The sequence below is a fragment of the Prosopis cineraria genome, unplaced genomic scaffold (genome assembly GCF_029017545.1).
Source record: "Prosopis cineraria cultivar Desert tree isolate PC_DT_omini unplaced genomic scaffold, ASM2901754v1 PC6, whole genome shotgun sequence".
Taxonomy (NCBI): Eukaryota; Viridiplantae; Streptophyta; class Magnoliopsida; order Fabales; family Fabaceae; genus Prosopis; species Prosopis cineraria.
Genome location: NW_026555337.1, coordinates 42,679,168 through 42,705,399, shown reverse-complemented (window position 1 = coordinate 42,705,399; position 26,232 = coordinate 42,679,168). Strand labels below are relative to the sequence as shown.

General features: G+C 36.4%; 1 protein-coding gene across 1 annotated transcript; it reads right to left on the bottom strand.

Moving 5' to 3' along the window:
* Positions 1 to 441: 441 nt before the first annotated feature.
* On the bottom strand, positions 442 to 24,827 carry LOC129314193 (uncharacterized). Its single transcript, XM_054957556.1, is given in 10 exon segments — positions 442 to 983; positions 1,532 to 1,689; positions 15,199 to 15,367; positions 16,007 to 16,831; positions 16,834 to 16,932; positions 16,934 to 17,044; positions 23,381 to 23,664; positions 24,246 to 24,481; positions 24,563 to 24,673; positions 24,769 to 24,827. Coding segments are annotated over 10 exon segments (2,295 nt in total). The 3' UTR covers positions 442 to 740.
* Positions 24,828 to 26,232: the final 1,405 nt, after the last annotated feature.

Genomic DNA, 26,232 nt, shown 5'->3' with positions numbered 1-26,232 from the left:
GCCCTTAAACACATTAAGCCCTTGGAGTCCTTCGTGAGCATCAAGCATCAGTGCATCACGAGAACAAGGCCGCTTATTTTCACACGCGAGAACAATCATATAATCTTATTCAAACCTAGCGTCAATGTGTTGAATAATGGGTATTTAATTTGTAGCTTTCCATAATCAAGTGGTGTTTTTATCAAAGGCTGCATGCATTAGAGGTATCTTTTCATGGGAGGGACTTCGCAAGATCGTGATAATGCATGTACAATGGTCAATTTTTATAAACGATGTTACCATCAAAGCTCAATTAGACCTTTCAAAGCAAATTTACCTAGGCAATGAGAAAATTTGACAGTCTAACTCGCTAACAAACGTGTGCGCCAAAATGAAAACTTGCCATTCACGTCCTAGTTCGTCGTTTTCATATTTGAAGTCCCTATGATTAACAATATATCATATACAATATTACTGAAGATCTATTTTATATGTTATGAATAGTACAGTTCACCTTAAATCATGAGGTACAGTCTAATTAACACGTTGTTTCAGCGCAACTCCCCCTGATGTTTGCAGAAGGCAGTTGATAAAATGATTTAATTTATATGAATTTCAATTGAGTTCATAATTGCCATACTTTACATTCTACGCTGACCGATGAAAGGCCAAACAATGCATGATCAATACTGATATCGAAAGCAACATCAGAAACAATCACGAAGCATCAGCACGCAGTAGCAGCGTCAGAAATCGGAACACTAATTAACGGAGGGTAACATTGGATTCATGCCCAGCCCGGAACCTCCAGAACGACCGGGTTCTGCATGTTTCACCCTACCGAAATGCCGGATGTGACGTAGAAGTCTTGCTAAGAAGGTATTATGGCAAACTGTGGAGCTGTCACATACCACTGCTACATGTTTGCGTGCCCTCGTGATGGCAACATTGATTCTTCTGCTATCACCTAGGAATCCAACAGCACCTAAAGCATTTGAACGTACCTATAGCGAGAAGAAAAACATTAATTCGTATATAAACATAAATGCTAGTTATAACATCATTTCTTATCCTCATCAATCAAAGCCTGTTCCAACTTAGCCCATTGACCAATCCTCATCGTTTCTTAGATAGATATTTTAAGTCCAGTTAAAATCAACCAAAAAGATAATAATTTCCCTTGGTTTGCTTTCAAGGCCCATTTTAGAAAGCCCATGTTCCAAGGACTAAACCCCATAACTCTTCACTCGACTTCTTCATTAGTCATGACTGTCTGCAGGTAACCCTTTCCACAACTACCAGCCACCAATGGATAGGCACTTTAGGTGAGGTGGGAGAACCAACCAACTTGAATATCCCATAAGATATCCTATATTACTCAATGCGACTTGGGCATCCTATACTATCTTTGTCTTCATTAACTAAATGATGGGCCTGATGTTATGAGACTAAAGGGTTGAAGATGGACAAGAAGAGAAAGAGAGGCTCCAGCCGTAAAAAATCATGACGAGCTGGCAAGGATGTAAAAAGAGGGAAATAACATGTTGCATACCATGGATATAATTACTGCATCTGCTTCCCGTCCTTGAAAGCTATCAATTGTTGCAACCTCAGTACCAGCAGCCTCTGGCAGCTCATCCAGCATGTCCCTCAAAAGTTGTACTTGAGCAACATAAGGAGATTGCACCATAATAGCTGTTGGGTTGACACCTGTATTTTAGATTCAATTAATAAGAAATACTTCTTAAGAAGAGTATGCTGCAGGTAAAATTAAAATTTTGAAATTCAGAATTTTATTCCTTTATGATATTTGGGGCACAAAATTTAACTTACAGACCTTAACTGCAGAAGGTATACTAGCTCTGAACCATATTTAACAGGAAGCGTTATAAAACAAATCTAGATTGATAATAATTGAAATAAGGCTAAAAGCTACAACAAAGGGTACTGGCTACCAAGATGTGACCTAACAATGATAATTACGACGCAGATCTTGTAGATGTATAAACAGCATCCTAGCTGTGAGACAGAGGGCATAATCCGCACTCTCATGGCCATTAGTCTTCACTTACATGTGCTGGGAACTTTGGGTTACACAATGTAAAAATGTCCTTGATGACCAAAGACAAATTGTCCAACCTGACCCTAAGAAATGTCTGCTGAAAGCCTCAACTGATTCTATATGGCTGGGAAAACTCAAAATAGGTCGTTCTACATCTAGTGGCACTGAGTCTTGGCACCCACCTTCACAAGGAGCTATAAGACTTGACATTGATGGCTCTTGTCTAAATGAAGTAGCAACCTGTGGAGGATGTACCTCAGATGACAAAGGAGTTAGGGTTATGGGCTTTAATTCTAAGCTTGGGAACTATCCATCCACCATTTCTGAAGGTCTTAATCTCTGTTGGATTAAGGGGTTGAGAAATGTTGAAGTATACTCGGATAGCGTGGAAGCAATCAACCTCCTCACAAGAGGATACCATGAGGAACACCCTTATAGGGACATCATTCAAAATGCTTGTAATTTCATTCATAGAGAATGGTCTATTTCTATTAATTTTGTTTTTAGAGATGTCATTAGTCACGCCCATTTCCTTACTAGTAAAGCTCATTTTATGGAGAGTTCATTTTGTTTCTTTGATCATCCCCCACCTAATATTACATTAGGAGGCGTATGATGATTGTGTTGACTCTCTTTGGTCTTGTATTTGTTTTTTGTATTGTCCTATTTGTTGACTGCTTATGAATTTCAGTTTCCATTCCAAAAAAAAAAAAAGAGGGCATAATCCTGCAATGCTATTATTCGTCCCATGCAGGTGAAAAAATATACAAGGTGATACAATCTGGCCATTTTATTGGGGGCCAAAAAATCAAATATATAGGAAAAAGGAAATAACCAAAAAACAGATCAAATAATATGTGATTTTGATCTACCCTATTAAATCCTAATAGTTACAAATATCTATAATTAATATATATGATTCCATGTGAAATTTGGGAGAAAATAATAGTTCTCATTTATTTGAATACTAAGTACAAGCTGATTATATATATAAGGGAAAATCAATACTAATAAATTCTAATGAAGCCTAATAATGACTGTACAATATTTACAATAAATACCAAATATTCCCATACTCCCCCTCAAGTTGGCTCATAAATGCTAATCATGTCCAACTTACTCATACAATTCTCAAATGTAGGGCCAAGCAACCCTTTAGTCAAAACATCGGCTGCTTGCAACTTTGTAGGCAAATATGTCAAACATATAATTCCTCCTTCCACTTTTTCTCTAATGAAGTGGCAGTCTATCTCCACATGTTTCAACCTGTCATGTTGTACTGGATTTAAAGCCATGCTTATGGCAGCTTTATTATCACAGTAGAGCTTCAATGGTGAACTTGCTTCAACCTATATTTCATTCAAGACTCATACCAGCCACAATTCCTCTATTATTCCTTGAGTAAAGCTCTCAACTCAGATTCAACACTGCTTCTTGAAATAACTCTTTGCTTCTAGCTTCTCCATGTGACTAGATTCCCCACACAAATGAACAATAGCCAGAGATTAACCTTTCATCTTTATAAGTTTCACCCTAACTTGCATCAATGTAAACTTCTATAGATCTTTGCTCATATTTTCTAAAGAACATCCCTTTACCAAGAGTACCTTTTAGATATCTGAAAATCCTGTAGACTGCTTCCATATGACTCTTCATTGGGCAACTCATTTATTAACTTGCTACACTGATAGCAAATGCTATATCTGGCCTTGTATGGGAAAGATATATAAGTTTTCCAACAAGTTTTTGATATCTCTCCTTGTCAGTAGCTTCTTCCTTCTCTTCTTCATACTCCTCATCTGAGTTTTCTTCCTCCTCAGAGTCTTTCTCTTTTCCATTCTTGTGCTTGGGTTTCTTCATCGATTTCTTGACCTCAATAAGAGTTTCAACAGGTCTACAACCCAACATACCTGTCTTAGTAAGAAGATCGAGTATATATTTTCTTTGAGAAACATAGATTCCTCTCCTTGATTTGGCAACTTTAATCCGAAGAAAGTATTTTAACTTCCTGAGATCTTTGACTTCAAATTCCTTGCCAAAGGTAGCCTTTACTCTTTCTATCTCCTTAAGGTGATCTTCGGTGAGTATTATGTCATCAACATGTACAATAACGATACATTTCTTGCTTTTCTCGAACTTAACAAACATTGTATGATCCGACAGAGCTTGCTTGCAACCTTTGAACTTTAGGACTCTAGAGAACCTGTCAAACCAAGCTCTTAGTGACTGTTTCAAGACATATATAGACTTTTTCAATTTACAAACTTGATTCGCCCTGCTTTTATCAAACCCAGGAGGTAGAGTCATATAGATTTCTTCCTTCAACTCTCCATTCAAAAAAACATTTTTGATGTCAAGTTGGTGAAAAGGCCACTCAAGATTAGCTGCTACAGATAAAAGACTTTGATAGTGTTCAATTTTGCCAGCAAAGAAAATGTTTCTTCATAGTTCAAGCCATATGTCTAGGTAAACCCCCTTGCCACTAAGCGTGATTTCAACTTGTTAAGGGTTCCATCTGCCTTGTATTTTGGGGTGAACACCCACTTACAACTCACTGTTTTCTTTCTTTTTGATAACTGAACAAGTTCCCATGTCTTATTCTTTTCTAAAGCCCTCATTTCTTCCATAATAGCACTTCGCCATTCAAGGATACTTAGAGCTTCCTGTATAGTCTCAGGTACCTTCACTTTATCAAGATTAGTAACAAATGTCTAATATTATGGAGAGAGTGTATTGTATGAAACAAACCTCTCTATCAAAGGGAAAGTACACAGGTGAGGTTGCTTCCTCAAAGCAATAGGAAGATCAGTAGATTCACTTACTTGCTTTGTACCATTCAATGTTAAGGTTTCAAGAGTTGCCCAAAATTCTAAGTCACCATGAGTTTTTGCTTCAAGAGCTACCTCCAGTGTCGATTTTCTTGGTGCTTCAAGTACAAGTTGCTCACTGTCTTTTGATTTCATTTTTTAGTGTAAACCAAGAGTTCTCCTCCCTTTTGTGGTCTTTCTGCATCTCCTCCTAATTGCCTGTGCTCCTCAAAATGTTGCATAAGAGGAGATGGTACTGAAAGGAATGTTGGAAGGGTAGATGAAGGTAATGCCTTAGGTTCAGCTGGTGCAAACCATGGCTCAAGAAGCACGAGTTCTTTGTTAGATTCTCATTCCCAAGTCTAAAATTCACCTATGCTCTCCCCCTGAATTGAAGAATTGGGATAGAATGGAGTAGCCTCATGAAAGGTGACATCAAGGTTGACAAATATGCGTTGTGACAAGGTCAAAGCATTTGTATCCTTTTTGAATCGGAGAATAGCCAAGAAATATGCATTTGATGGCTCGGGGTTCAAGTTTGGTGCTCCAGTGGTTATGGACAAAGGCTGTGCAACCAAACACATGAAGTGGAAAATTGGTTTCAATATGAGATGTGGAGAAAATATTTTGCAACTTGTGGAGAGGAGTTTTAAAGGATAAAATCTGACTGGGCATACAATTGATGAGATAGGTTGCAGTCAAAATGACATCCCCCTAATAAAATTTAGACACATTACAAGTAAACATAAGTGCTCTAGCAATATCAAGTATATGATGAGTTTTTATTTCTGCAACCCCATTTTGTTGGGGTGTACGGGCACAAGAGCTAGTATGGATAATATCGTGTATTTGGAGGAAAGTACTCAAAGATTGGTTAAAATAATCAATGCCATTATCGGTCTGTAAGACTTGGATTGTGGTGTTGAACTGGGTTTTAATCATGTTGAAGAAATTGATGAAAGTGGATGCAGCCTCCGACTTGTTTCTTAAAAGATAGACCCAACAAACACAAGTATGGTCATCAATGAAGGAAATAAACCATGTTTTAGTATGGTTGGGAGTACGAGAAGGTCCCCACAAATTTCTATGAATAGTTGTAAAAGGTTTGATTGGTTTGTATGTGGCTCGAGTAAAGGAAGTCCTGTGGTGTTTGGCAAGTTCACACACTTCACAATGAATGTCATTAATATTCAAGTTTGGGCAGAGGGTTGGAAACAATTGTTTAAGATAATGAAAATTAAGGTGACCAACAATAAAAGCATTAACTTTAGAGATAGATGCAGAGTTACCAACAATCAGTTACTTACCCACTCAAGTAGAGACTCTGAAATGGTAGAGCCCTCCATACTCATTGGCACTTTTGATTGTCGCGCTAAATGATAGGTCCTGAAATACACAATAGGATGGGAGAAACTTAACATAACAATTTGATTGCTTAGTCAGTTGACTGATGGAAAGTAAATTGCAATCAAGCTTAGGCACATGGAGTATAGATTCTAACACTATGGAATCTGAAATTCAAATACTCCATTTTCTTGCTATAGGTGTAATGAACCATCTACAATCTTGACTTTCATATTCCCTAACATATGGGGTATAAGTGGTAAACAACTCATGACAACATGTTATATGATCAGAGGCCCTTGAATCAACAATCTAGACTATGGTGTTGCGTGATGTCTTTAAAGCTTGAAGAAATGTTCCTCTTTTGGCCACAGACACTTTAGACCCATATTGTTTCATTGATACTGGAGACCTATATTTGGTCACTGTCATCACAGTACCTATAAGGGTCCAAATAACCATTCCTAAGGCTTCCCATAAGATGAAACCCGTACATAAGAAAGGAACTAGCAGACCCATCAAACCAGTACTCCAAAATTCTTTGAACAGAGGCCTAAATGAACTGTAGAGACAACAAAAATTCAAAAAAAGGTTACCCAATTGTAGAAATCTATGGGATCTCACTAGAAATCCTGTTTTGTCATCGAAGAGATGAGCAGCAGCCTAAACAAAGATGGGACACACCCCCACGTGCCACCTAATCAGTTCTTGAGCTACATTTGGAGGTGGTACATGTGGGCCACACACGCCATCAACCATGGCGAGCTTCAGGGATTCCACCCGTCAATGCTTGCCGAACACTCCTAGGGTGGCAGTGATTGCCAATAAGGTCTCAATCATCATGATCATAATTCCCTTAAGGTACAGAACACTCTACCTCATGGAACCATGACGAGAAACCTTAATGTTGATTTTGAATCTTTCACTCTAATACCATGTGAAATTTAAGAGAAAATAATAATTCTCATTCATCTGAATACTAAGTACAAGCTGACTATATATAAACAAGGGGAAATCAATGCTAATAAAGACTATACAATATTTGCAATAAATACCAAATATTCCCACATTCCACACTTCCCCTCAAGTCAGGTCATAGATGTTCATCATGTCCAACTTGCCAACAAAGTACTCAAACTTGTCTTGATCTAGTACTTTCATAAGAATGTTAGCCATTTGTTCTTTGGAAGGGATATAGATAAAGCAAATTATACCATAATCTATTTTCTCTCTCATGAAGTACCGACCAATTTCAACATGTTTAGTTCTATTATGTTGAACTGAGTTGTGTAAGATGTTGATGGCAACCATGCTATCCGAGTGGAGCTTGATAGGTAAGTTTATACTCTTCAAATTTGGAACATGAAGTGCATAGTAGAGTGTAAGAGTGGCAGAGATCTTAATATTGCAATTACCAGCAACAACGAAGTCAGTAGCATTAGCAATTTTTACAATGAGTTTTTCCTTACAAGGAGTGTCAGAGGTAAGTAATGTAATATCATCCATCACATGATCTGAAGCACCAGAATCAACAACCCAACAATTTCATAAACACACCTTTAATGATGGCCAAGTCCTTAGGAAAATTACCTTTTGAACAACAGTAGCTACAAGCTGGTTATGAGGTTTTTGATTGCCTGTAGCGTAGTAAGCATCTCCAATATTTTACTAAGCCAATCGCCTTGTGTAAAGAATTTGATGGACTTGGTTCCTCATTCTTTAAGGCTTCAGCAATGCACCATAACCTTTGCCCTTCTTCGGTTTCTAGTTTGGTGGTTTGTCGTGGAGGTCCTAGCAGGTGTCTTTAGTGTGTCACATTTTCTTGCAATGCTCACCAAATGGTCTACCCTTGTTATTCTTTTGATATGTAAAGCAAACAGCAAGGGTAGAAGATTCAGAAGTAGTGGTGCAGAGTATTGAATCCTCCTTCAACGTTATCTTGTGTTTGGCAAAAGCTTCACGGACTGTGGGCATAGGTCCATACTTAGAATTTTGCCATGAACATCATCAAGATCAGTATCTAAGCAAGCAAGGAACTCATATAAATGTTCCTTCTCTATGCATTTACAATGCCAAGTGGCATCTTCAAGACACTTTCATTCTTTCTCATTGATTAAATATAACTCTTCCCAAAGAGCAACCTTCTCAGGATAGTACTCATTTAGAGGTCGGGGCACCAACTTTGATTGCCAAATCTTTGATTTAATATCAAAGACTTGTGATGCATTTTCACCACAAGAATAAGTTACACGTGCTGCCTCCCATATCTCATGAGTAGTCATGGAACTTTTTTTAGCAATTGAACCATTGCATTGATCAACCATGATAAGACCATTGAATTTTCTATCCTCCATGTTTTCAATGCTTTGATGTCATTCGAATCTAGCTTAAAAGTCTTGCCTAAGATGCACCCTAGTTTTCCTCTTCCTTCAAGAGCCAACTTGATTGATTGTGCCCACTCACAATAATTATCTCTATTGAGTCTTCTAGGCATAATAAGAACAGATGAAGTCTCTAAACGAGCAAAAATGATGTGAGAACCAGCCAAGCCTTCATTCTCAGATGACGCATGGTGCTCTTGTTTTGGATGCAGTGGATCTTCCATGTTTGTTTCAATTGCAAAGTCCGATGAATCTCCCCCACCAGCTCTGATACCATGTGGGAGAAAGAGGGAATAATTCTACGATGCTACTATTTGCCTCATTCAGGGGAAAATATATACAAGGTGATACAATCTGGCCATTTAATTGGGGGCTGAAAACTCAGGGATAAAGGAAGAAGGAAATAACTAAAAAACAAAATAAATAATATGCGATTCTGATCTACCCTATTAAATCCTCATGTTTACAAATACATATAATTAATATACATGATTCAACACTTACAAGAGTTTTTAACTTGATGTGATAAGACTCACAATTCTTTGTATTTGTTCTATACGGTATAGTGATAGATCAATAATGAGATGCCTAAGTTTCCTGTTGAGTAATATGAGAGATTCAATGAAGTATTTAAGTGAGTTGGTTCTCACATCTCAATAGTTAACTTTTGGAAAAGGTTCCCCATAATTTAAGAACCCATCAATTGATATCAAAGATAATGATTAACAATTCTGAAAAGGGTCACTTATGGAGAGTTCTAATTGCCAAAACATTCTAATTGGCGAGTCAAATGAAGTGCCATAGAGTGCAAATGCTAAGATGTCAACTCTCAAAGGAGGGCAAATTGATAGAAACATAAGTAGCATGCAATGTTTAAGTCTCACATTGAATAGTATGAAATGCTCAATAAAATATTGAAGCAGTTTGATTCTCCCACGTTAATAGTTAGCTTTTAAGAGAAGGCTCCTCATCCCACTTGAGCATCTACCATATTGCATTAGTTAGTTGATCTTGTAATATTCCTCACTACATGTCAATATTCTATAGTTAGGAGACAAAGCTAGCCATATAAAATGTAAATATTGCACATAATAGCTAAGTGAGCCTAATATTTAGAATTCATAATCCCCTAAAGAAATTTGTTGGCATCAGAGCATTGTAACTATATGATTATGTCAACTAGTTTGATTGATGTTTTCAGCCAAGGAGGTTTGTTAATGGGATCATTTGGCAGCTTTTGCCAAATTGGAGCAAACGAACATCTTATTTAGAGTAGTCTATAATTCTATTGATCATTAAAGGAAATAGGTTTGATGGGTTCATCAATAGAACCAAAATTGGTCTTCAACAAGCCACTTATGAAGGAACTAAAGTCAAGAGCATTCAAACTTATAAGGACTGGATCATAATAGATCAACTCATACAATGCTGGTTATCAAAAACCATGACATCGGAAGCAACATCTAAGCTGATTCAGTCCACCACTTCTCAAGAGCTTTAGAATGCTTGCAAAGACTTGTTTGCAGCACACACCAACAATACACCATCTTATTTAGAAGTGAGTAGCAGCAAACTTGGAAAGAAGGAATGAAGAAAGCAAATTATCATACAAAGATAAAAGGCATTGCAAATAATCCAACTTTTAGAAGCTCTATATCCTTAAACAATCTAATTATTCGAGTTCTTGCTGGATTGGAAACAGTATACTTCTATCATTGTTCAACTTTTTTTAACAAAGGTAAACTATTGGGCAACATGCCATTGGCATGCTGAACCCAACCCAGAGGATTGCAAGCAGTTTAATGTGGAATTTAGATGGGAAAGAGAGAGAATGAGAGGGAAGAGGGAGAAAGACAAGAAGAATAGGGAGAGAAGATAGAAACAGAAGGGAAGACAGTCAAGAGAAACCGGAATTCACTTCATTGACCATCAACAACTGATTACAAATGCATGAGGGTCTTATTTATAACCTATCGTACCCTATCACTCTAACGGTCACTAATGACCTGTTAGTTATTATCCATATCTTTATATTTCCATATCACAGTTTCAACCCAGTCATAACTGCAAGCCACTTGGCTAGCCTGGGAGAAATGCCTATCAATTGAGACTTTGAATGGCTTCAAAGGGATTTGGATGCATGCCCATGACAATGACAGGAGTTTTCCTGATCCTTGACCATTTGTGCCAGCCCATATTGGCGGAATACAATAGATCAAACCACTAATCAGCCCATTAACTTAGTGGGCTGTATAAAAGGAACAAGCCCAATATTGTGGACAGATTTGATTACAAGAGTGATGGAACTCTCAATTCTAATAAGCTTTAAACAAGCATAAACCAAAAAATATAGCACAAAAGGCAACTAAAAATTACTATTACTGAATAACAAAGTCGGATTGCAAGCAAAATAAGGAACTGAAAATTACAGCATACTGAAACAGAAACAGCACAAAACGCAGTCCACCAAACAACAATCACAAAATATAAGTCACACACACTAAGCAAAAGATAAAATGATGAAGAAAAATGACTTCCTCCACCCCCAACCTAGCATTCAAGAGCCCAGAACTCCCCTCACTACTTTCAATATTCAAAATACTCCACACACTTCTCTCTAGGCAAAGGGAAAGATTTAAAGACCCAAAAAGTTACAAAAGGCTGAACATACTCCTAGCTTCACCTAACCCCTATTCTTACACCGCCTTTTCCCCTGTGGCTAGGAACCTTTGGGTAATTCTCTTATCCACTGTAAGATAATTCTTTTGTTTCTTTATTACACCATGTCCCTTCCCATAGATTATACTATAAGCCATAGGAAATGATAAATAAATCTGTTATAATTCTTCAGCTCTATCAGAGAGTAAGAGTGCTATTTAATTTACTATTTTTATCTTATCTAGTTAAATAACTCCACCTATGTTTATAGCCGGTCCCAAGCCCGGGTAAAGGAGGAGGGTTGTGTTAGGCCATCAACAACCAATGTAAAAATTTGTTGAATCTATCATGAACATGGACAATAGACGTTATAATGTTAATGCTAGGTTGTTGCCCATAAGTAACGCGCTGCATAGCTCGAGTACAATGATAAGTGAGTTAGAGCCGCTGCATCGGCGCCCGAATTTAGTGTTAAATGAGCAAGGGCTACCACGTCATTCTGGACGCACGCGGCTAAAGAAGTTAGTCCATAAGAGCAAAATTAGATTTGGTACTTGGAATGTTGGGACATTAAATTGTAAATCTGTAGAGGTTGTAGGGGTTATAATTCAAAGGAAAATCAATATCCTTTGCTTGCAAGAAACAAAATGGCGTGGAGAAGAAGCTAAGGATATTCAAGGTTTCAAACTTTGGTATACAGGAAAAGTAAGTGCACGCAATGGAGTAGGTATCATTATAGATAAGGAGTGGAAGAAGAACGTTGTAGAAGTTAGCAAAATTGGAGACAAAATTATTTCTTTAAAAATGATAATTGGACGTGAGACTGTTAATATTGTTAGCGCTTATGCGCCGCAAGTTGGGACAGAAGCCAGTCTTAAGGAATTATTTTGGGAGGATCTGGAGGGGTTGATTCGACACATACCACAGAGTGAAAAGATTTTTATTGGAGGTGACTTTAATGGGCATGTCGGGAGGGAAGCTGATCAGTATGCGAGGGTACATGGTGGTTTTGGTTTTGGAGAGCTAAACAATGAAAGACAAACTCTTCTTGATTTCTCATTGGCGTATGATTTTAAGATTGCCAACACTTGTTTCAAGAAGAGAGATGAGCATCTCATCACTTTCAAAAGTGGAGCCTCAAAGTCACAGATTGATTTTCTTTTAATTAGGAACACTGATAGAAAACTTTGTAAAAATTGTAAGGTGATCCCCGGAGATGCTGTAACGACACAACATAGGGTCCTAGTCCTTGATGTGTGTATTATGAGTAAAATCCAAAAACGTCGACAAGTAGTAACACCAAGGATTAGGTGGTGGCAATTAAAAGGTGAGAAGCAAGATATTTTCAAGCGAAATCTTTTGGATAAAGGAATTTGAGATTCTAAGGGAAGTGCTAACATCATATGGGAGGATATGGCGAAAAAGATACGGGAGGTTGCAAAAGTAGTTTTGGGAGAATCGAAAGATTCTGGTCCGAGAGATAAGGAGTCTTGGTGGTGGAATAATAGTGTACAGGACAAAATCAAGTATAAGAAGAACTGTTTTAAAGCCATACATTTGTGTAACAATGAGGAAAATTGGGAGAGGTACCGTATGGCTAAGACGGAAACTAAGAGAGCTGTGGGTGAAGCTCGTTCTAAAGCTTTTGAAGAATTTTATAAGAACCTTGTGACGAAGGAAGGAGAGCAAAATATTTATAAGATTGCCAAGAGTAGGGAAAGAAAATCAAGAGATCTAGAACAGGTAAAGTGTATTAAAGATGAAGAGGGAAGAATTTTAGTTACAGATGATGAAATTAAAAATAGATGGGAGACTTATTTTTCTAAACTTTTCAATGATGGAGAGGATTCATCTAGTAATTTGGAGGATTTAATAACTAGTAAAGGAGAACAAAATTTGTCATTCTATCGAATAATACGTGATAAGGAGGTAAAGGAAGCTCTTAAGAAAATGGCAAATGGTAGAGCCAACGGACCTGATTGTATAGCTATCGAAGCATGGAAATGTTTTGGTGAAGAAGGGGTGAGATGGTTAACTAAGTTATTTAATGTGATTTTACGGTCCAAGAAAATGCCTGATGAGTGGAGAAGTACATTAATTCCTATTTATAAAAATAAAGGAGATATTCAGAATTGTACTAACTATAGAGGGATTAAACTCATGAGCCACACAATGAAATTGTGGGAGAAAGTAATTGAGCACAGGTTGAGATTAGAGACAAGTATTTCTGAGAATCAATTTGGTTTTATGCCAGGTAGATCAACTACAGAGGCGATTTATCTACTAAGGGGATTAATGGAAAAGTATCGTTGTAAAGATAAAGATCTACACATGGTTTTTATTGATTTGGAAAAAGCTTATGACCGTATACCAAGAGAAGTGCTTTGGAAAGCGTTGGAAAAAAAGGGAGTACGGATTGCCTATATTAAAGCCATACAAGATATGTATGAGGGGTTAAAAACTAGTATAAGAACGCCTAGTGATCAAACAAAGGATTTTCCTATAAAGATTGGACTACATCAGTGATCATCTCTGAGTCCTTATTTGTTCAACTTGATTTTAAATGTTTTGACGGAACATATTCAAGAGGAAATCCCGAAATGTATGCTCTTCACGGATGATATAGTTCTTATAGCAGAAACAAGAGAAGAGGTTAATTGCAAACTTGAGTTATGGAGGAGGACATTAGAGTCGAAAGGTTTTCGTCTGAGTAGAAGTAAGACAGAATATTTATATTGTAAATTTGGTAAAGGACTATTCGAAAATAATTTGGAAGTGAAATTGGGAGATCAAATTATATCTCAAGTGGAAAAGTTTAGATATTTGGGAGCCATTATTCAAAATGATGGCGAAATCAGTGGAGATATTTCACATAGAATTCAAGTTGGGTGGTTTAATTGGAAAAAAGCTAAAGGAGTTATTTGTGACCGTAAGGTGCCTAATAAACTTAAAGGAAAGTTTTATCGCACTGCTATCAGACCGGTAATGTTATATAGTAGTGAATGCTGGGCTCTAACGGGACAGCAAGAGCATAAAGTTGGAGTAGCAGAGATGAGAATGTTACGATGGATGTGCGGACATACACGTAAAGATAAAATTCGAAATGAGCACATACGCGAAAAAGTGAGGGTGGCACCTATTGAGGAAAAAATGGTAGAAAATCGGTTGAGATGGTTTGGGCATGTACAAAAAAGACCAAGGGAGACACCAGTGAGAAGAGTGGAACATATAACTTTGAGTCCGATTAAGAGAGGTAGAGGAAGGCCTAAGAGAACACCCTTGGAAGTTGTTGAACGCGATCTCTTAATTAATAATATTCCTAAAAGTTTGATAAATGATAGAGCACAATGGCGTCTTGCAATCCATGTAGCCGCCCCACCTAGTGGGATAAAGGCTTGTTGTTGTTGTTGTTGTTGTTTTGTATCTTATCTAGTTAAATATTGATCTCACTCTTGCTTTTCAAATGCCTTTCTTCTTATTTGTTCTGGTTTATCTAGAGCTTGTTGTGCGTTTTAATGAGGGGGGAAATTACCGCTGAACTGCTCGACCATTAGCCCCTTCAGTTTACCAATTATGACTAATTCTACCACTTCTTGACCAGTTTTTTTTCTCACTGGTTCTTACTTTAAAAACCCAGACAGGAACAGGTTCACTGGTTTTCTAATTAAACTGACCAGTTCAGTTTGGTTTTCTAGAATATGCATAATACCAGATTAAGGCATGAATTCATGATATTTATTGAAGAACTACTTTGGACTAAGCAGGGTATTAACCATCCTAATAGTTTCAGCAGATACAAGACCCAGAACATCTATATCAACCACAAAGCACCCTTTTACTGTTGCCAAAGTTGCATTGTAGGAATCATTTATTATTTGAACCTTAAAGAATTCATGTTTCAGAAAAAAATTGAAATATTACTACTAAAAAACACAGAATCAGCACTTCATATTAACAATATAATTACCAGCACAAATTAAGGAAAAGACATGCTGCACAACAATATCAGCTTCTCCTTCATTATAAAATGAACCTGTTCCAGCTGGGTCTAGATGCTCTTCGCAACCAATTGACAGACTTCCATATGGCATTCTTGTATCGAGCAACAACAGAGGACACTGTGTTATCCATGTAGGCTGCAGCAAGGGGGTGGTAAGCTTTTCATAAAAATAACCATTAATAGCAGAGAAGGTAAAGCATAAATACTGTCAAAGATAAATCCTCACAGTGCATGCATCCTGATTAAAAAGCAAAGGTAGTACTCAAGCATAACTTGATGGTTGATCAGGGTGAGTTTTAGCATGAAGGGTGGAAAAACATTATCTTAAAAAACTGTTAGCAAGACTCATTAGCAAATATCCATTCAATTGGCACTCTGTACCTATACCCCAGTCATACCATTATGAAATAGAAATATGACTCCCATTATTAATCTTTGCAGATTTTTCTCCTCCCCCCCTCAACTTGCATGTTTACTTCATTCCCATTTGAAGCATGACAATCTTGGATCTAAGAGTTCATTGAATTCACTATGAACAGAATATTGTCTACCAAGATGATTGTAAGTAAAAAAAAAAAAAAATCTCAAAAGAAGAGATACAAGAAATTCTGAGTATTATCTCAAGAAACAAAGGACAAGCATACAGAAAACTAGAAGGTCTAAGTGCTTTAGTTAGGACAAGTAATAATGCAATTTAGTATAGTTTTACTGCAATAAAATATTTATAAGGGGAAGGAAATTATGATAACAGAAATGTTGTTTATGGGAGTAATACCTTGACAAAAGGAGAGTCCACAAGAAGATGATAAAAGACATTCTCAGAGGACTTCAATAGTCCACCATACATCTCCTTTGATGCCCAACTAGCAATTGCATCATTCATACGGTATTGTATTGTTAAGCTTGTGGTGAGAACCCCTTCATGCAAAGTTGTAGCCCTCTCCAGTAATGATATTCCAAGACCTCCTTCCAAAGCCTTTCTAGATAATATGACTGGAGCAAGTTGGCATTGATCACCAGCAAGAATGCAACGCTTTCCCTGCAATATGGGAATCCAGCAAGAAGGTTCAATTGCCTGTCCAGCTTCATCTATAACAACCAAGTCAAAAGCATCTAGCTTTCGAATCAATGGATCAGCTGAACCAGTATTTGTGGCAAGCACAACTTGAGCATTAGATAGCACCTCGTTCATAGTTTCCTTTTCCTTCCTCTTCAGTGACCTTCCCAACTGTTTCAGAAGTTGACGTATGCCAGCTGCTAATGAATCATCTTTTAAGCAATATCTAAGATCTCTCCTTAGATCTGACTTCTTCCTTTCATACTCAGCTCGAAAACTTCCAAGCTTAGCATTTACAATTTCTCCTAGAGACTTTGAACCCACAGTTTTTGATATACGAGCAGGGTTGCCAACCCGCACAATGTTTAATCCAATATTTGAAAGCTTTTCCACCATGTTATCAATAGCTGCATTAGTAGGTGCTGTTACAAGAACCCTTTCACCTCGCTGAACAGCATATGCTATAAGTTGCTTGAGCAAACCTGTCTTCCCTGTACCAGGAGGCCCTTGGATAACCAATACAGGCCTATTTTTATTTTTATTCAACCTAGTGCTATTGCTCTTTGCTGGGAATTATCAAAGCTTTCACTTCCTAACAGTCCGTTTATGTTTTCTTCACCCCAATCACCTATATGATTTTTCTCAAAGCCAAGCAAAATCTTCCCTGTCTCCAAACAGTGTAGCCACAACAGCAATAGAAGGATTCTTCTTTCGTAGAACATTCTTCTGAAGCAGCATTAAGGCTTCACAGTTGCGCTGAGAAAATCATAAAAGCCGCTAAAAAAATTTGCTATACAGTTAAAAACAGTCAACTCACAAAAAAATATTAAGAAAAGCAAGAAAACACAGATATATAATTATGGAATATGTTAATCTCTTTAATGCATCACTGGTTGACAAAACTGAAGTATTTGTTAATAATAACAGTTGGCTCATGGTTGAAAAAGTTATGTCATTGTGCCTGCCCTATCTTTGAAAGCTAAAAGTTGATTCACATATTCCGTTGAAAGAGCAACTTTGGAGCACTTGCTTGGATCAATAAAAGGTAACATACACCCCCACTGAAAAAGTGAAACGAAACTACAAACAACCTCCCTTTGTTTTAAGGTTATGTTTTGAGGATGGCATGGGATGGAATGACATGGAGTTGAATGGTCATTTTGGATGAGCTTTGTTTGGTAGTCCGAACAAATGATAGCTCCTGAAGAGTCTATCCTCAGCCTTCTTAGCCAATTTCTGAATAGGCTGGTGGACAATCTAATCTTGATTTACCTATTGCCTTGAGAAAGCCTATTCCCTGTCTCCAAACAGTGTAGCCACAACAGCAATAGAAGGATTCTTCTTTCGTAGACCATTCTTCTGAAGCGCATTAAGGCTTCACAGTTGCGCTGAAAAAATCATAAAAGCAGCTAAAAAAATTTGCTATACAGTTAAAAACAGTCAACTCACAAATAAAAATATTAAGAAAAGCAAGAAAACACAGATATATAATTATGGAATTATGTTAATCTCTTTAATGCATCACTGGTTGACAAAACTGAAAGTATTTGTTAATAATAACAGTTGGCTCATGGTGAAAAAGTTATGTCATTGTGCCTGCCCTATCTTTGAAAGCTAAAAGTTGATTCACATATTCCGTTGAAAGAGCAACTTTGGAGCACTTGCTTTGGATCAATAAAAAGGTAACATACACCCACTGAAAAAATAGTGAAACTACAAACAACTCCCCTTTGTTTAAGGTTATGTTTTGAGGATGGCATGGGATGGAATGACATGGAGTTGAATGGTCATTTTGGATGAGCTTTGTTGGTAGTCCGAACAAATGATAGCTCCTGAAGAGTCTAATCCTCAGCCTTCTTAGCCAATTTCTGAATAGGCTGGTGGACAATCTAATCTTGATTTACCTATTGCCTTGAGAAAGCCTACCCGTTCTAGTACCCATCATCATATCCCACACTTTGCTTCATATATTGCTTTATCAGCTTTGTTTCGTGCACTCACCACTAACCTCGACAAGATTAAGCTTCCTAACAACATCTACAAAGCTCTTGAAATGCCAAAATGGAGGATGGCAATTATAGAAGCGATGAAAGCTCTAGAAAAGAACAATACTTAGGAAGAGTTTTGATTTGCCACTAGGAAAGAAACTTGTAGGATGTAAGTGGGTCTTTTCATGCCAAAGTATAATGCCAATGACTTCTTGGAAAAATATAAAGCTTGTTTTGTTGCTAAAGGGTTTACTCAAACCTATGATATCGACTACACTGAGACATTTGCACTAGTTGCAAAACTTAACACTGTCAAAGTTTCTATTATCATTAGTTGCAAATCTTGATTGTCCATTTCATCAATTGGACATCAAGAATGCTTTACTCAATGGTAATTAACAAAAGAAGCTTATATGGACCCTTCCTCCTAGGTTTGAAAACAAAGGCAAAAGCAGCAAGGTTTATAAGTTAAAGAAATTTCTTTATGGGCTGGAGCAATTACCCCAACCATGGCTTGATAGATTCTCAAAGGTGCTAAAAAGGGAATACTATCAGTAGGGCAATCTGATCATACACTCTATATTAGACATAGGGAAGGAAAAAAGGCCCTCCTAATTGTCTATGTAGATGACATTGTCCTAACTAGAGATGACATTGAGGAAATAAAGAGATTGAAGAAAGTCCTAGCCTCTGAATTTGAAGTAAAATATCTCAGTCAAATGAGCTATTTTCTAGGTATTGAAGTAGCTAGGTCAAAGAAAGGAATATGCATCTCACAAAGGAAATATGTTCTTGATCTCTTGATAGAAATTAGAATGCTTGGCTACAAATCAATTGATACTCCCACTGGAGTGAAAAAGAAGAAGAAAGAAGAAGAGCAAGATGACAAAGAAAGGGGGGAGGAGGAGGAAGAGGAAGGTCAACTGGTTGACAAGGAAAGATATCAGAGTGTGGTGGAAGATTGATATACTTGTTACATACAAGACTAGACATTGCCTTTTCTGTGAGCTTCATAAGTCAACATACGCACTCACCAAAGGAAATTCACCTACGAGTTGTGTACGAATTTTGAGGTACTTCAAAGGTAGCCCAAGAAAGGATTATTTTTCAAAAGAGGTAAACAACCTAATGTTGAAATAAATATTGATCCCAATTGGGCAGGCTCTTCAAAAAAAAAAAATCTACATCTAGGTGTCATACTTTCATTTGGGGCAACCTAGTAACCTGGAAGAGTAAAAAAAACAGAATGTGGTGTCTAGGAGTGGAAAAGAAACTATGTTTAGAGCTGTTGCTCATGGAATTTGTGAAGGCCTGTGGTTGCAAATGCTTCATAAAGAACTAAGCATTGGCGTGCAATTGCCTATTAAGCTTTATTAAGACAGCAAGGCAGCCATAAGTATATCTCATAATTCAGTTCAACATGATAGAACAAAACATGTTAAAGTGGACAAACATTTCATCAAGGAAAATATCAAAAGTGGAGTAGTGTGCCTTATATACATTCCATCAAAAAAGCAAGTTGTTGATGCCCCGATAGGAAGAAAAAGAAAAGAAATAATTAAAGATATTGAAGAGTTGAGAAGATTGAAAGATCGAGAATATTTTGTTTTAATTGTCGTAATATTTGAATTATTATGATCTTTTCATTTAATTTTAGGATTTTGAAAATTTCTCGCTTTTAATTTTAAGGTTATAGTTGAAGCCTATAAATAGTGCTTTAGCTCATTTGTTTTGTAAATGCACATTTGATTAATAAGAATTACTATTATCTTGTCTCCCCTCTGAGTTTTCTCTTCTCTCTATTCTCTCTATTGATCCCTTTATCTCTTTTTTATATTCTCTTCCCCTTTCTCCTTCCTCGTTCTGCATCAATTAATGATGGAAAGAAAAAGAAAAGTAAGTAATTAAAGATTGAAGATTTGAGAAGATTGAAAGATTGAAGATATTTTATTATGATATTTTATTAATTAGGAATATTTGTTTTAATTGTTGTAATATTTGAATCATTATGATCTTTTCATTTAATCTTAGGATTTCAAGAATTTCTCACATTTAATTTTAGGGTTAAGGTTGAAGTCTATAATTGTTCCTTAGCACATTTGTTTTGTAGATATATATTTAATTGAATAAGAATTACTGTTTATCTTGCTTCTCCTCTGAGTTTCTCCCTTCTCGCTATGTTATCCCTACTCCCTTTCTCTTTTTTATATTCTCTTCTCCCTTCTTCTTCCCCCTTCTGCATCAATTGGCATCAGAATCAAAGTTCTCACTTTGCTTCTATTACCAAACCCACTCTAAAATACCTTCTTCGTACCAAAAATCATCATACGGAAACACTTTGGAAAATAAGTTTATAACTTTAGGCTCCTTAAGTTATTTGGTAAAGCTAGTCAATCTTGAATTATAGGTCTCCTGCTACTTGTCTCTTTTCCTAATTCCTTTTTCCCATTATTCTTGTTTGTTTTCACTTTCCTTCACTTTAAGCCATTCTTCCATATTTCCTACTTTTTTATATTATTTTATTTTTCATATTTTGTTTCCTTCCTTCCTTTATTTAATTCTTATTCCATTTTTCCTTTCCTTCATTCACTTATTCAATTTTTCCTTTGATTTAACCCAAAAAAAAATCCACCTTATAAATAGTTTGGCCCTATACACAAGTCAAAATCTACCCTAGGTTAGTCGAAGTTTCTATCAATTTCCCTAAGGTTCCAGGCCCACAGAGGTCACTGTGAAGACTTCACTCAGATTGCTGCTTATTTAGTATATTTGATCCCTAATGAACTTTTGAGTTCCTGAAGGGTTATACTTGTTGGATAGGGCCTTCACCTTTTAGGTAAGGGCAACTTAGGAACCTTTTCTCAAATAGGATATTAGAGCCTCCCAGTCAAAGGAAAAAAAAAACTCACCTTCCATTACCTACAATCATTAAAAAAAAAAACACCTTTAATCGTGATGTTATGACCTTATTCAATCGCTGATATAATTATATTGATGGTCAATATGATTGTATTAATAATTGTCAATATCATTATCATTGTCAATATTATTATATTGATTTATGCCATTATGATTATGTTAATCATCATCAATGTCAAAATAGGTATGATTTGGTTGACCAATCAAACTTGGATTTCATATATTCATGTTGAGAAAGAGAATTCATATAGCAAGGAAGAAACTTCTAATCCTATTGATAGTATCTTAAGACCACACAAAAACCTTAATATTTTGACTTCTAAAGGGGATGATACGCCCAACAAAGACCTTTTGCCCATATCAATGGTACTAGAAAGTAATAACATCAATGATTTTGAGATCGAAGTATGTGACGATCTAGACACGAGGGAGTTTTTCAAACCGTACTAAAGATTCTCCACCCACTCCAAAGATAAGTGATGTTGAAAACAAGCAGAAGTCAACAATATATAGAGCAATTGCATGTACAAATTCTACCATGATGGTTATTCCTTTTGAAACTATTAATGATGGTATGCAATTTGATCCTGCTCCTGTTCTACCTTATTGGTCTGCTACACCACATAGTGCTAAGGTTATTGCAACTTTGAAAGAACAAATTTTTCTTGAATCACATGATCTCCTCTAATATTATCTCGTTCATTGAAAAGGATTTCCAAATGTGCACTCTGTGATTCTACATGCTTAGATTATTTGTTGTTCACTTAATGCCATTTATTGGTATCTGATTTGCTGGAAGGGGATCCCAAACATAGCAATGACCTAGAATCTCTCGATTCCATCATACTTCCAGAGCATATCCATAATTTTACTCTCCAAAGGAGAGTTCTTCAAGCAAAGGAGAAATTATTGGAAGAAAAAGAAAAATAAGTAATTAAAGATATTGAAGATTGAAAGATTGAAGATATTTTATTAGGATATTTTATTAATTAGGAATATTTTGTTTTAATTGCCATAATATTTGAATTATTATGATCTTTTTATTTAACTTTAGGATTTCAAGAATTTTCTCACATTTAATTCTAGGGTTAAAGTTGAGGAATATAAATAGTGCCTTGGCTCATTTGTTTTGTAAATTCACATTTGATTGAATAAAAATTACTGTTATCTTACCTCTCCTTTGAATTTCTCTCTTCTCATTATATTATCTCTACTCCCTTTCTCTCTTTTCTATATTCTCTTCTCCCTTCTCCTTCCCCCCTTCTGCATTATGCCCTTACCAAGGGACTTCCAAGAGAGGATGTTGATGAATGCATAAGCAAGTTGGACATGATTAATATCTATGACCCAACTTGAGTGGGAGTTTGGGGATATCTTTATTTTTTCATCATTTGTGATTGAATTCTGATTGTATAGCTTTTATTAGTATTATTAGTCTTTACTAGCATTGATTAGCCTTGGTGTATATATTTGGATGTAACTCTATTCAGATCAATGAGAAAAATACAGTTTTTTCCTAAGATTTCCACACCATCAATTAGGATCAAAGCTGGACTGACATCCCCAAAAAGGGCTACTTATAGAAGGTGTGGCAAGGTGGTAAGAGAGAGCACTAGTATCTAAGGGCTTCTGCATGGGCAATATGTTAGGGTTTAGGGTTGAAATTTTAAGTTACATCATCCTCGTGTCTTTATTTAAGAGCTTAAATTTCTGTGTCTAAACGGTCTTTCACAAGGCACCAAATCATGTCAAAGTGGTGAAAACTGGTGCTCAATGTGGCAATTTCCAAGGGTCTCTTATCTCACTTCATGACATCATGTATCATGAACAAGACAAGAAATTGCTGCTTTATAGTTTACTTTAGATGAGACTCAAAGAAAGTGCATATTGATCCTTGATAGCAGATAAGTTAATAAAATTTCTGCACCCTTCAGACCAAATACTACACTTATATGGCACCAAGAATTAGTTGATTATGGTTTTTAATTCATTGAACTTAGCACAAAAAAACTAGGATACTTATTACTACACTTATATTGCTGTACAAAACTTCATAATTACATCTTGACAATTTTTAATACTTGGGTCACCCTATGATAATGTTCTCTAGAATGTTTTCTCCGAAGATGGTACAAATAAAACTTTTCTACTGTACGCAAGAATTCATGTGATAGATGTCAAGTACCTCATAGGTAAGAGTATCGGCCAGTCCTTGGATTCGGTCAATACGCACACTCTTCCCAAAGAGTTTAGAGAATGTGGGATCACCATAGCGTGACTCTAAAGCAACACTGATACTACAGCCGTCATCCCCAAGATTGTTAACAAAGCCTTGCAGGCAAGAGGTTGTGACTGTGCCCCTGTTATCACATGTTCTCACACAAACCATGTCTCCAGGTGAAAGTGTAGTAGGTGGTAACCGGTGGTTCCCTTCAACCTTGAATAAAACCAAATGCATTCCTCCCAATCCTGTTTATGATATCAAACGTGACAACACCACTTACCGATTTGTTTTGAGTCTTGTTAAGAATATATTTGAATGTGTTGCATCAATAATGTAATACCATTCAATTGAAATCGAACAAATATATTTGCTAAGGAATTTGATTATTGAAGCATAGAGACGTCCATTGAATTACATGTAAAGATGACTTACATTTTAATAAAAAATTGGCAAGCTTAGCAAAGATTCAGAAAATAGGAATAAATTTGAATCTATCTCCGAACAGTTTTGTTATTAGTTCACCGAACATAAACCAAGTCCACTATATAAAGGAATTTCCTGTAACATAACCTTGTGTCATAAGCATGTGAAAACTCAATTATATCCATCTCTAGGGCAAAGTATAGTTGGAAAGGTACATCCCAATAGGCATAGACATGAATTTTCCTATTTACGGAGGCATAAGAAAACAAAAATTCAAACTAACGTATTTTGAAGCACATAAAAAGGAGAGACCGAATTGCAGGAGAAAACTAAGACCTGAATATTCTGACTCAGTTGCCCTCAAATAGTAGAAATTAAATAAGAGACAGGAGTAAGGGAAGACCTGTAGATGTACTGATGGCATTTAAATTACAAATAGTGTCACAGAGTTCTTGTTGAGCCTGACCATGGCTAACCAAGAACTCAATCGGCTCCATATCCTTCCGCCCGAGTGGGTCTCCATTCTGGTAGATACCACTCACGTTGAGCGGTGCCTCAATGCTACTTTCTCTCCCTCTCTCAATGCCTTGGACCTCCTCCTGTTCTTCTATCTGGGGTTCAAGTCCACTGCCGGGAACACTGGCAAGGATGAATTTAGATGGATATTGGGTAGAACCATTCTTCTTAGTTTTCGTTAGCACTAGTCAGCTTCGTACTTGCTTTAAATCGACGTCGTCTTCTGCTTTTGGTGTTACTGGAAAGCTTAGTTTCATTATTGCTGCCGTTGGGACGTTTCGAATGGGTTGTTGGAAGCCAAATGAAGGTGATGAGCTGCACAAGGTATAGGCATTATTACGAGTAAATAGACTGAGGGACCGAGGTGAAGAAAAGGGCCCATTAGAGGCATTGCGACGAAATGCAAACACCGTTTTGAAGCCCATTTTGCCGGGGTTCTACTGCACAAGAAGCTAGTCGACGTAGCCATCGCTGCTTTTCCTTCTAGAAATTCAGACCCAATCTCTCTTTAAAAGAACCGAGTCATTAGGGATAGATATTTTTTTTCCGATTGCAGATTGCGAGGCAACAAGATGCTTATACGTTGGCAGACAAATCAGGGCTCTTGAATTTGAACCGTGAGTTGCATTTGAGGCGAGGAAGGAAGGGTTTCTTTTTCCTTGACCGTTTTCTCTATTTTATGGGAGTGAAGAAAACCAGCAACAGGAAGATTTTTGAGGGAAGGACTTGCTGAAAACGAAAGTAGGAGAAGTAGGCCGTTTATCGCACACCACTGAAACCACAAAAGGTAGGTCCCAGTTAGTGAAGGGGAAGATCCAGGCTCCATCTGTGATTGGCTGCAGATGATTTTGTGGCGCGCCTGGCTTAAACCCCCATCTAGCTGACGTGCTCCTCTCTTGTTCGTGTTATATAATATGTCTCTCCGCTGGTTGTTTGGAATGTTCATGTGGCTCCACAATTGACATGCATTTTCTAATTAAATTAAATATTTGATACTTGGCTCCTTGCTAATCAGTCACCGGATCTATTTAGAAAACTAATTGAGAAAATGTTATTTAAGACCCCTTGATTATACTTAACAAAAAAGAGAATTTCAAAAATTTTAAAACTTTACTTTAGTACAAAGATATTGAAGTGAAACTAAAATGCTGAAGGAAATGATAAAGCTAATCATCATCGTTTAAATTATTGAAATAAAACAATAGTTAATAAAAAAAAATGGACAATAGTACATAGGCAAATGAACAATGTGTTCTTAACATGATAGTAACATTTGAAATAAAATTAAGTGAAAGTAACATTATAAACAATTGTAGTAAGTCAATGACCAATAATTCATTGAGAAATGAATAACAGTACGTATACAAATGAACAATTATTTTAATATGAAAACAATACTTGGAAAAAAAATACAATAAAAGTAACATTATAAATAGCTTCAATACATCAATGAACAACAGTTCTTAAAAAATGAACAATGATACATAGGCAAATGAACAACTCATCTTAACATGAAAGTAACACTTGAAATAAAATCAAGTGAAAGTAACATTATAAACAACTCTAGTAAGCAAATGAATGACAGTTTATAGGGAAATGAGCAACAACACGTAGACAAATGAACAAATTGTCATAATATAAAAGCAACACTTAAAATAAAATCAAGTAAAAGTAACTTTATAAATAACTCCTATAGAGTAATGAACAATAGTTATAAGGAAATGAACAACAATACGTAGGTAAATAAATAACTCGTTTTAACATGAAAGTAACATTTGGAATAAATTTGAGTAAAAATAACATGATAAATAACTTCAGCAATTAACATCTTAAGATTTAACTCCTAGATTAATGAAGTTAATAAGAGTAATTAA